This window comes from Rhincodon typus, chromosome 1, assembly GCF_021869965.1.
Source record: "Rhincodon typus isolate 14 chromosome 1, sRhiTyp1.1, whole genome shotgun sequence".
In the NCBI taxonomy this organism is placed as follows: Eukaryota; Metazoa; Chordata; class Chondrichthyes; order Orectolobiformes; family Rhincodontidae; genus Rhincodon; species Rhincodon typus.
Genome location: NC_063332.1, coordinates 33,384,493 through 33,397,206, shown reverse-complemented (window position 1 = coordinate 33,397,206; position 12,714 = coordinate 33,384,493). Strand labels below are relative to the sequence as shown.

The 12,714-nt window shown below is 37.5% G+C and overlaps 1 protein-coding gene across 11 annotated transcripts in view; it reads left to right on the top strand.

Annotated features, from left to right (window-relative positions):
• The window catches only part of LOC109911130 (transcription factor 4), a 551,558-nt gene extending 541,903 nt beyond the window's left edge, over positions 1 to 9,655 (top strand). For all 11 annotated transcript variants that reach the window (XM_048596040.1, XM_048596052.1, XM_048596047.1 and 8 more), the window contains one exon: positions 2,091 to 9,655. Coding sequence is in view for 1 of the 11 variants with exons in the window: in XM_048596066.1 (XP_048452023.1) it covers positions 2,091 to 2,119 (29 nt within the window). In the remaining 10 variants the exon portion in view is untranslated. The remainder of the gene's footprint in view (positions 1 to 2,090) is intronic.
• The last annotated feature ends 3,059 nt before the right edge of the window (positions 9,656 to 12,714 follow it).

The window sequence follows — 12,714 nt, the reverse complement described above, 5'->3', positions numbered from 1 at the left end:
TGGGCTTCAGCTAGTAGGTGCATTTGCATGGTTACATCATTAATCCCACATACCAAATGGTCGCAGGGCAACTCATTAAGGATTAAACCAAAGTCACATGCTTCTGCCAGTCATCCTAACCTGGTCAAAAATCCCAAATCAGATTCCCTTTTTTTCATCTTGCCGAGTAACACTGTTAGCGTCTCAGAATTAGCGAAGGCTTGGGATTGTAATATTCCTTAATTAAATCCATCATCTCTTGAAAATTTTTTGTATCTGGTTTTTCAGGGAAAATTAGGCTCCTAATAACTGAAAAAACTGCGAGTCCACAGCTGTCAAGAGAATTAATTGTTGCTTTTCATCTGTCCAAAACTTATTTGCCCAGAAAAAATAACGAAGATTTCTGAAGAAGGATCCTGACCCAAAATGTCAGCTTTCCTGCTCCTCTGATGCTGCCTGGCCTGCTGTGTTCCTCCAGCTCTACACTTTGTAATCTGTAAACTTCTAATAATCTATTAATAATCTGTGTAGACTTGAAACTAAGTAAAAACTCCCACTTGTGAAACCCATTCAAAGATTTAAAATCCCTTCGTGTTCAGCAGGCTATAAGAACAAAGAAACATTCAATGCAATGAGCACATCAAAAACAGCTAATCCTATAGTAACAAAAGCAGAAATTGCTGGAAAAGCTCAGCAGGTCTAGCAGCATCTGTGGAGAGAAATCAGAGTTAACGTTTCACGTTGATGACCCTTCCTCGGAATTCTTCAGGTGAGCTGAGCTTTTCCAGCAATTTCTGTTTTTGTCTCTGATTTACAGCATCCGCAGTTCTTTCGGATTTTAATCCTATAGTAGCCTCCATGAACTGCCAATCAAAGTGGGAACTCAGCCCCCCCACCCCAGACCAGGGAGATTGTAGCTAAGTGCGGATTTTGAAACTCAGCCAAGCACTCATAATGAGCTGAGCTGTAATAACAGCCCTTGAGAAATATTAAGAAAGAATGCTGCCAAAACTGCAAATACAGATGGTACACCAGACAGCCTGTCAATTAATTCAGTCAGGGAGAGGGTGTTTATTTAACTGCAAGTGACAACTTCAGCCTGCTTCTTTTCAGTTTAAAGGTTTGGATACTTCAAAATTATTAAATCATATCTCCGAAACAGATCTTACGTGGCCTTCAAGGGTATTTATGTCTACAATAATCCATAACTCCATTCACTATGGGATAAATCCATCGAAACTGGAAAAGTAGCCCTGTATGACTTTAGCACTCATCCCCACTGCCCCGGCCAGCAAAAATGAGATCCGTTGAGAATGGGAGCAGGATGTCTGCTTCCCACCACACCCACCATTTTTAAAGGTCTTTAAAGTCAGGTTGACTCTGGCCTTCTATCAAGATTAAGGGAAATCACACAGCAGACATAAGGCTGCAGGGGAGAAAGGAATGAGGAGTAGAAGAGCAAGCTGCTGATTCCTACATAGTCCTGGACACTTTTGAATTGTTCGGCATTACAGAAGCAAGTCATTTGGCTCATCCTATCTGTATTCATGTTTTTAGCTGTTTACATTTAATCCTATGATATGCTGTATTCACATGATTAGGAACAATTCTATTTTTTTATGAAGGAGATTTGAAGAAAAATAATCCAAAGATCTTTGAAAATAAATGATCCAAACAGAACGATCAGCTAATCAGTTCATTGCACAGACACTACGTAGGAGGTGTGGTTTATGAAACAGAGAGCCTTGGGAGTCTGTGGTTTCTTCCAAGCCAGTTTCTTAACTGCGATGATGGTGCGTGTGATAGAAATAGTTTTAGTGCCTTAAGTTAAGGTGAAAGAAATTTTCACCACAGTATTATAATTGCTATTCATTCATTATTCTGTTCTCTTGTTTGAAAGAGTATGTGAGTGTGGACAATAAATTAAGATGAGGCTCAGTAACGATATCCACCAGAGTTAAGTAGTCTCAACAATCATGCCAGGAATGGATTTTTGGACAAGTACCAAAATTATGAGTCCCACCCTCAGATGAGATGCAAACTGAAGTTGGAAAAGAATGTACGATAGAAATATTATTGATTAACCTCTTTTTCTCTTTTTGTTTCTATAGGCCCGTGGTGCCAGATCAACAAAAAATAAGTGAGAGACCATTTCCTTGACAACTGTATTATCTTACAACAATGTAAACATTCTGCCCACTCCCCTTTTTTTGTAAAACGGAGACACATTAAAAGCAGTCACGAAAATGAATCACACACGAGAGAGAATGAGCAAGGAAAAAAAAGAGAATACTGCATTCCCAACAAGCAAAGTACAACTTGGGGGACAAACTCAAAACATATCATTCAGAATGTTGAGCAGTATATTGCAAGCTGTTAATGTACAGCCTAGAGACTGAATGGCAATCTTCTCCACACTGTGGAAAATGCATTTGTGCCTGAACTTCTGTAAAAAAATAAAATTAAAAAAAAATCAATTTGTAGGTTGAAAAAAATATTTATTTGAAATCGTAACCTTGCAATAATGAAAAGTGTACTTCTGATAAAAAAAAAACAAAAAAAAATACAATTTAACATTATTTTGTTTTGTTGGTGTTCTAGTCAGCTAGTGTTTGTTCTCTGGAGAGAGTGAAGCTTTGCTGCCCGTCAACATCCAGTATTCACAAAAACCAGCAACTGTCCTAATGGTAACTTAGGTGATGACTGCTTAGCCATTCCTTTGTCTGCATGGGAATAACGGATGGAATAATGGGTCTGTTGGTGGTGTAATCCGTATGTATATTGCGATGCCTGTGTTTTTCTTTTGTGATTTTTATTCCTGTCATTTTCCTGCAGTTATGGAGTATTTGATGGAAAATAGGTCACATCCTCTGCCTTTTAGCAAGAATTGTTTATATTGGAAACTAAAATCAACATGAAAGCTTTTTTTTTGAATTTAAATGTGATATAATGGCAGTGGTCAGCATGGCTGTTATGTGGAATCCAGGAAAAAAAAAAATGAATAGTTTGGGGTACAAAATTCATAATGGCACTGTTACTAAATTACGTTTCTTCCTTTTGGAGGGTGCTTTGTTGTTTCTGTAATTAGGACAGTAAGTGGAAACTTACCTCAATGACTTGATGGACGAAGGGACTGTTCAGTGAACTGGACCTTAGAAACCAGGAACGACCCCAGGCTCAATCCGTAAACCTTGCTTAGTTAGCTGATCTCGACCAAGAAGGTGGTGTGGCTGCTGCAATCAGCCTTTGTGCTTCTAGACAGGAGGAGGGAAATGTCAGTCAATATTCTCATTCCTGATTACCAGCCAGTGAATTGTGCAGGAAAATTCATGTGGTTGGCATTTGGACTTCACTGCAATCCCCCTTGTGCTAAAACAACCTGCTGAAATCTGTTAGCTGAGCTCGCTGCTTCAAGTGAAGTAGCCGGTGTCTATCAAAACATGCCCCAGACTGACTGGACCTTTAGAATACTAGGGGCAAAAATTGAAAGGACAATAATATAGCAAGTGGAGAACAAGACAATATAATGATCAGTTATGAATATGGGAACCCTAAAGTAAGGGTAAATGGAGGTTTCCACTATAATATATACAAAATATTATAACGGCAGAAAAATCCATTTGCATTCCATTTTTACCATGATATCTAATACTATATGTGTATGGTGTGTGTATATATAATAGTTCTTTAAAAAAAAAAATTCTACTCCATATGACTGGTGTGACTCCTGGATGAGAAGAAATCCTGCAATTCACTCTTTTTGATTTATTGTAAATGTTCTGGTTAAAGAAGCTTTCCACTTAGGTTTTTTAAGCATTTGTACTAAACTTGGATGATAATATAGTTCTGCGCAGAGGTTTGCCTATGATCAATCTGAAGAGTCAGCTTAGTTCTATGCATGTCAGGAGTAGTGAAAACAAGTGCTTTAGGCAGGTCTACTGCAGATATATTTATGCAATGTAACGTGAAGTAGCAGCTTACTTCTACGTGTAAAGAAAGTTAGGTTATAAAAGCAAAATGCTCATTTAAAACGAACAAGAGCTGCACACTTACGCACACATGCTGACCATCTCAGTGCACAGTCGTTGCACAAGTTGCATTTTCTCTGTGAAGAAGTTATGCATTAAAAAGTAGTGATAGACCTAGGCAATTTTCCTTTTTATTCAGTCCCTACTGAGGCAAATCTGTCTAAGTTAAAGCAGAAATATCTCTGTGATTGAAGTGGAGCAGTGCTAAAGGTGTAACATCCACTTCGAATGATTCAGAGTCAGTTAAATTCTGTGTTGGAAATTTTAGGAGGCAACATAATTAGTAGTAAATTTCTCTCTGCATTCTTCCTGTTGGACAGATTTTCGTACTGACTGGGGAGCTATTTCATTTAGAACTGCTCGAGAGGGGATCTTAAGCAGATCTTGTGGCCTGAGGTAATTTATTACATAGGTTTCCATTGGCAGGAACATCAGAATCCAAGCCAGATCTCACCCACTATAGTTCCCTGTCTGGACCCAGACTTGCTAATACTTAGTAATCCAAGTCTCTATTGGATTTTGCGAGTTTGGGAAACATCTAGTAAGCTTCTACTAGGAGCCCCCCCTCACTACGGTCATACAGGTTCATTAGCGGCTTTGAGATTAGGATCTATCTATACTACTGGTTCAATGATCAGTACTGGTATACAACGTTCAACAAATGCCAGCTGCATAAACCTGGCGTTATAGCCAGTTTTGTGTTGCTTGAAAGGAGTCTTATTTTCCATCAAATAGTGTATCTGTGGAGAATTAAGTGATGCCAGGCTAGATTTTGTCTGAAGTTGTTATTTAACCCTTTGAGCACTGCAGTAAAGTCCAAAAACTTTATTCAGTTTGTACAATGAATTGAGAAAGCATCAGAATCAGTACATTCCCTAAATTTGTTTTTAGTTCACTGATAACTGCCCTCCCTGCCAATGTGTAGTGTTTTGTGGCATGCATTGAGAGTACTTGCTGGCTTCTTGCTCCAGGCACCTCTCTCAATGTGAATTTGTAAGTGATCAATTTGAGATGTGGAAGAACAGAATTTGGGTGTCTCCCCTATTCACTGCTTCCATAGGAGGTCACGGCCCACCCTTTCCCTCTCGAATAAGGAAGCTGCAATAAGCATCTTAGCATTTGGAACTAATACATAGTCTGTTGTTTAATATACCAATCCACTATTTGAGTACAGCGCCACACCTTTATATTTTCTTCCCAAGATTTCCCCTCCCCCCAAAAAAATGTAAAAGAACTTGTGTTCGTTGTTCTCGCACAAACAGTTTGTCACTTGAAAGCAGCATCAGCCTTTCTGTGCTCAGAGGGTTAAAGTCACAGAACATAAAAATTGTTGTAGTATTGATTGGGGTTCCATTTACCAGACTATAAATAATGAAGGGATTCAATGCAGCTGAATCCTGACGAGCCCCTGGTTCAGAACTTATACAGGATGAGAGCATGAATGGGAATGAAATGTGGGAGGTGCTTACCCTTGGCTCAGGTACATGCTGATCCAGATTCTATTGTAGCGGGAATCTGGGGGGAGAACTCAGGCCACTGTTAAGGACACGCAATCGTATAGTCAAAAACAAAACGGATATCAGAGCACTCTTGCTACCCTCTGCACAAACCGCGTGGAAATCTGAATGTGCTGAAAAATAAAATTTATCATGGAATGCTTGAACTTGTCCAGTCCCAGAAACGAAGCACATTTCCATGCACCAAGTGCTGAAGGGAAGGAAACTGTCCACAGCACAATGGATTAAAATATAACCATTTTCATCAATCAGCACCAAAAGCAATTATACTAACACTGCCTGCTAACATGTTTTAAAGTGGTTAATACTTAAGCTTCTCTTGGTTTTCTTTCTCTCGACAAAAAAAAAGTACTGTAGTAGATTAGAGACGAAAATAAAAACAGTGACGATTATCGATAGTGGATATGCAGCTTGTGACATTGACAAGAGCAGCAAGGTCTAGAAGCCCGAGCGCAAAAAACAAACAAACGACGGGCTTCGAGAAACTTGTCAGTTTTCTAGTGTTTCTTTCAAAAGAACTTAGCAATAACGATCGAGAAAGTGTGCATTATTTGTGAAGGACGCTGACCAGCATTAGTTTATGCATGAGGAAAAATCATAGCGACTAACAACATAAAAGGGGTTTCATATATTGTACATAGTTTTAAAAAAAAATCCCACCAATAATCATAATATAGATTTTGTTATATTCAACATGATAAAAGTAAGCATTAATGTGGGAGTTGGGAGAAGTCATTATTGATCATTTGTTTTCTTTTTGTTTACATTCTTGTGCAGAGAGCACATACACTAGTTTGGAGGGTGGAAATGGTTTATGCTCTTAAAATATCATTTTTAAAACAAAATACAACAGCACTGGAATTTTAGTGTATGTGCGTGGCCTGAAAATTCTCCAAGTGTAAGGCTTACCAAACTATTAGGAGTCTATATTTCCTACACTTTAGACTGTGTAGACTTGAAACATTCCTGGCAGTAATATGACCTCTGCTTCAAGCAGAGTTTTAGAAGAAAGTCACGTTTTGGTGTAAAACGACGACAAAAATGGAAGAAAAATGGTCCATCTCCTCTCCCTTATGGTAATTAACTATCACTTTAAAACAAAATTGCAAAACTTTGTGTGTTATATGAAGTGACAGGCAAATTTTGCAGCCGTGTTTGAATTCTTTGTGTAAAAGCTAAAAGTTATATTTTTACATGTAGACTTAAAAGTCATTCTGTGTTTTTTGAATATGTCATGAGGTTTTGTTTTGCTTTTAAAAAGAAATACAATGGAATCCCTGTGGTTTAAAAAGTGTCTCGTTTAAACAAGATAGTAAAATTTCAAGTAGCATTGTCAAGGAATTTTACAAGCACACATATTTCTGGAAACTTATTTCAAAAAAGGAACAAAATAAGGTATTTCAAATTTATTACCTACTAAATGTTTGATCTAAATCACTCTGCTGTTGAATATTGTAGATAATGATTACATTTGTGAGTGTACAGGGTTTCAGTATTTTGATGGGCAGTTCATGATACTTTTGTATGCATGGAGGTGGATCAAGCAAACAGTTGATTTCCATTTGATGCTGTGAATTGGAAAGGAGCAATATCACTTAACTAAAGTAAAGTAGAAATGAGTTTAATGTGCTGTTCTTATAGAAAGAGCACAGCACCTCAAGGTCCAACATCAATTCAAAAAGGCTATAATCTAAACTCGTGATGAGAACTGAAATGTTATTACTCTCGTAGCTACTGCTTATGTGAGAAGTATAATTGTTAATAAAAGACTTAGGTCATTAGGAGATATGGAGTCAAGGAGGGTTAATAGGGTTAAGGTATAGGTCAACCACAGTCTAATTGAATGTGTTAAGGCTATGAATAGCCTACTCCTGTTGTTTTGTTCCATCTTATGTTCTTAAAGTACATTGGGATACAGATGAATGAAAGTTGACTACTTATGGGCTAACTGTTGTAGTGTGAAGAGCTGCACAAATAAGCTATATAAGGTGAGTGTGGTATGCTTACATGGTTAGATTACTGACCTACTACAGGCAGGTGTTAATGAATTGTTCAACAACATTGAGTGCAGTAAACCAGTCGAGATATGATTCCAGCTGTAACCACAGTGATTAACTACTTCATCATTTTATATGCCAAATGGTTTGGAATCCTACTGTTAAGATAACATTACCATGCTAAAGACATGTCTTCCAATAGGTTTCTCCTTCCATCTCTTGACTGCATTGGATGTCAGAGTTGATTTGAAATGGTGTGGTTTATATGTAGAGGAGGTAATGAGATGATTGTTTCAAACCCGGAGTGAATTCTCACCATTTAAAGAAGAGTATGATGGGAAAGAAAATGGCTAAGGACGTACAACAGCACACATGGTCAGGCATTGATGGGTATAGTAATTGTGTGTGTTGTCAGTTGAGCTACTTTTGTGTGTCTAAATATGAGCTGGCAAATAGAGGCTTCCTTCGAGTATATGTTACTCGTTACACTGTAACAACATTCCTTTGGTCTTGATATAATAAGTAATTAAGACATGGAAGATTATACCTGAATTTAAAAAGGATAGTGCAGTTTACTGTTAGCATTTATTTAACCAGGAATCCAAGTTTCAAGTTTTGTTCAGGGAAGGATAGGGTTTCTTAGCTTTGCTGTTTAAGATCTTGAGTAGAATGAATTCCATAAACATACCATTTGAAAACTTGTGCCATTAATGATAATGAATGACAATGTATGAGGAATTTTATTTGATGTACTATTGTTTAGAGACTGTTTGATTTGAATACGTGACACACAATTGATTATGCCAAAATATGACATTTACAATACCTCTGTTGATTTAGTTGAGGATGTACTGCAGATGTTATCATCTGAGACACTATTTGGTCAACATGTGCAAAAGAGTTATAACATTTCACTTAACAAAAATGTCTGCATAATATCAAGTAAGTTTTTTAAAAAAAATCAATATCTTATTACCTTAGTCTTATTAATGGATCCACTTCCCTGCCTATGACAGTTCATAAACTGAATCAAACTGCTCACTCATCAGTATCCATTGTCTTCAATGTAGCTGTAATTAACACTAACGCCTATAAACTGTCAATTGAACCAGTGATGCAATTTGTAAATTTATCCAGTCTTCCGATTTTTTTTTTTTCAAATTTTGTTCAGTTTTTGTTTTATTTTCCTTTTTGTAATTTTTTTTGTATCAGGCAAGTTTTTTTTTAATTCTTAATAAAAACAAAAGTGAACACTCTCCAGAAATGATTTAGCGTTTGATATGAACAAGCACAAACATTAGCCAATTATAGCTGACTGGAAAAATATATAGGTAAAATTTTAAAAAGGAGAAGTAATTCCATAAAATGGGGCACCAAGGCTTTTATGAGCCCACTTTTACAGACATTTTTCTCATGGACTCTTATTCATCTTGTGCAGTGCTGGTTTACCATGCTCATTTCAAGTATTATAGACATATGTAATGGTGAGAATATGAACTGTGGCCTTTTTCATTCTTGTACTTGTGATGCAATTAAGTGAAGAGAAAAGCAGAGAATTACCATGTATCAGTGCCTGGCTTTTTGTTATAAAGCTTCTTTTGTCTAGTGCTCTTTTTGCTATGAAATAGACTGTAGTACACCCTATAAAAGCTAAATTTAAAGAAAAAAATATATTTGGCTTATTTTTCGCAGGAGCAATCCTTTTATACCATGGATCTTGAAAAAAAAATTCTCGGATTCTGAATATTTCTCTTTGTAGATTTTTGGAATCATTCTGAGTAAAAGTTTGTTACTTTATTTTACTATTTAAAAGATGTTATTTTACCATGTGTTACTGAGATGAACTGTATGGTAGCGTTTTAGTTGTAAGTCGCATGATGTCGCGACTACAAATAGCTGCAGCAGTGAAGAAAAAAAACCTATTTCACCTTTTTCCCATTTGTGTGGCTCGAGTGCCTCAACTTTTCATGTTTTTTTGGTGTTTTTCAGATTTGTAGAAATGTCCGAACAGATTGTTTGCTGGAGTATTCAAAGGCCAGCTCGATGTAGGCCATTACCTGTTTATCATCAGTAGTTATTCCAAGCAGTCATGTACATGACAGTTCTGTAGCAATAAATGTGCCATTTTTATAAACTCGTGTTTTATGTGTGTTCTGTGTTCTTTACCTGACAATGGAAATTCACAGACTTTGTAGAGTTGTGTCTGTGCTGTTATTGCTTCTGTAACTCAGGAATACAGAGAAAATACCCTCTCCTCTCAAACAAATGCGTTGCTAGACCACATTAATGGTTATGTAATGTGTGGTCATTTCAATGTGTTTTCGGTGTGCTGCACCACGGGTTTCCCAATTTTAAGATAAAAACTTCGGCAATGATGTGATACGTAATATATAAATAATAATACAAGTCTCTACTGCCTCCTGTAGAAGCAAAACTTTGCTCCAAAATACATGGAGAATTCACAACTCACACCAAGTAACACTTGGCATTCCATGAGCTGTGGGACAAATCAGCACATACTCGAAGCAACAGAACTAATGGATTCAACTCATAAGGTGTTGCTTTTCCATCGGTGCTCCATCCTCACCTTAAATTTCTTTAAGAAAACTGAATTAGTTCACTCAAGACACAAGAGTTGCAATTGCCTCTTGTCAAGTTTGATATTGCAACATAAAAGGACCAAACTCCTATAATTCTGATTAAAAACTGAAAGAACTGCAGATGCTGCAAATCGGGAACAAAAGCAGAAATTGCTGGAAAAGCTCAGTAGGTCTGGCAGCATCTGTGAACAAAAATCAGAGATATGCTAACTCTTGATTTTCTTCACAGATGCTGTCAGACCTGCTAAGCTTTTTTAACAACTTCTGTTTTTGTTCTTATAATGCAGATATCATGCCAAAGAAGAATCCAGATCTATCTCTTAAAAGGACAACATAAACATCAGCCTGTTTTCTTTCTCTCTCTTTTCCAATATTTTATATGCAGCAAATAAGTTCAGTGGATTTCATAAAAGACGCTTAATTTTGGTTAACTGGAGAATAAAGGAAGTGGCATGCTAACAAAATTGAGGTATTCAAAGCCTAATCAAGGCTTTTGTTTTATTGTGAGGTTAATTCTTATGGCGGGGGGTGTGGCGGTTGGTGAGGATTGTCACCAGCTCCTAGGTACGTACGAACAGGAGTTGGCCATTCAGCTCCTCAATCCTGTTCTAACATTCAGTGAGGTCAAGGCTGATTTGTGTCCAAACTCTATATACTTACTCTTGAGCTATATCCCTTAATACCTTTTGCCTGATAAAATTTTTATCTCCGATTTAAAATTACCACTGATCCAGCATCCACTGTCATTTGTGGAAGGGAGTTCTGAACGTTATCACCCTTCATGTGTAGAAGTGCTTCCTAACATCTCTCTTGAACGGTCTGGCCCTAATTCTCAAACTATGTCATCCATTTCTAGAATCCCCAACAAGTGGAAATAGTTTACCTTGATATACCATGTTTTTTCCTGTTAATATCTTGAAGACTTCAATCAGACCATCTCTTAACCTTCTAAATTCTAGAGTAAATAGGCTGATTTGTATAAACTCTCCTCGTCACACCTAAAGTCCAGTATTATTCCTGTAAACCTAAGGCCAATATATCCTTCTGAAAATGTGGCCCAGATCTGCCCACAGTATTCCATGAGGGGTCTAATCAGGATTTTGTATAACTGCAGCATAACGTCTGCATCCATGTATTCCAGTCCTGTAGATACAAAGGCCAGCATTCCATTAGCTTTCCTGAATATTTTCTGTACCTGTTTGTGGCATTTTAAAGATCTATGCATCTGATCCCCTCTGTATTTAACTTCATACCATCTAGAAAATACCCTGATCGGTCCTTTTACAGGCTGAAATGGGTAACGCAAGACCACAATAACCAGAATAGCTCACTAGAGAAAATGTACGGGGGGCTAAAGACCTTGAACCTGATCGGTTGCATCCTAGGATTTTAAACAACGTAGATAAAAAGGTAATGGAACAGTGCTAGTATTTTTCGAGGAGATAGCAAGATAGATAAAATGGAATCAGGAGATATAACATATTTTGGATTTCCAAATGGCATTCAATAAAGTAATACACATTAAGCTGCTTAACAAGAGCCAAGGATGTTCAGATAGTACATTGATTGAATATAGGATTAGCTAGCTAACAGAAGGCAGAGAGCTGGGATAATGATAGCCACTTTGGCAGGAAGAATAAGAGAGTTGGATATTATTTAAAACGAATAAGCTGCAGCACAGAAGGATTTGGACATCCTACTGTATGAATCACAAAAAGCTAGCAATAAAGTTTAGTGGCTAATAAAGAGGACAAATAGAACATTGGCCTTTATTTCAAAGAGATTGGAATATAAAAAGTGAAGACATACTAAAAGTATACAAGGCTCTGGTCAGATGACAGATGGAACTCTATTAGCAGTTTTGGGCCCCTGATCGAAGGAAAGATATATTGGTATTGGAGGCAGTCCAGAGAAGATTCACTAGGTTGATCCCAGGGATTTTCTTATGAGAAGAGGTTGAGTTGGTTGAGCTTGTACTCATTAGGAGTTTAGCAGAATGAGAGGAGACCTTACTGAATACCAGGGGACTTGACAAGGTAGATGCAGAGGGATTGTTTCCCTTGTGAAAGTCTAGAACCAGAGGCTTTAAAAATAACGAGTGGGCTGGATAGAGTAGTTAGGGGCAAAACTGTTCCCAATCAGTTCCCACTTGGATTTTAAAGAGAGGTTGATCATAGTGCAGGACAGACATGTCCCTGTGAAAATGAGGGATAGAAAGGGCAAGATTAGGGAACCATGGATGACAGGTGAAATTGTGAGACTAGCGAAGAGGTAAAAAGGAAGCATGCATAAGGTCTAGGCGACTGAAAACAGACGAAGAATATCGGGAAAGTAGGACCAATCTGAAACGAGGAATTAAGAGGGCTAAAAGGGGTCACGAAATATCTTTAGCAAACAGGGTTAAGGAAAATCCCAAAGCCTTTTATTCATACATAAGGAGCAAGAGGATAACTAGAGAAAGGGTTGGCCCACTCAAGGACAAAGGAGGGAAGTTATGCGAGGAGTCAGAGAAAATGGGTGAGATTCTTAATGAGTACTTTGCGTCAGTATTCACTGAGGAGAGGGACATGACGGATGTTGAGCTTAGGGATAG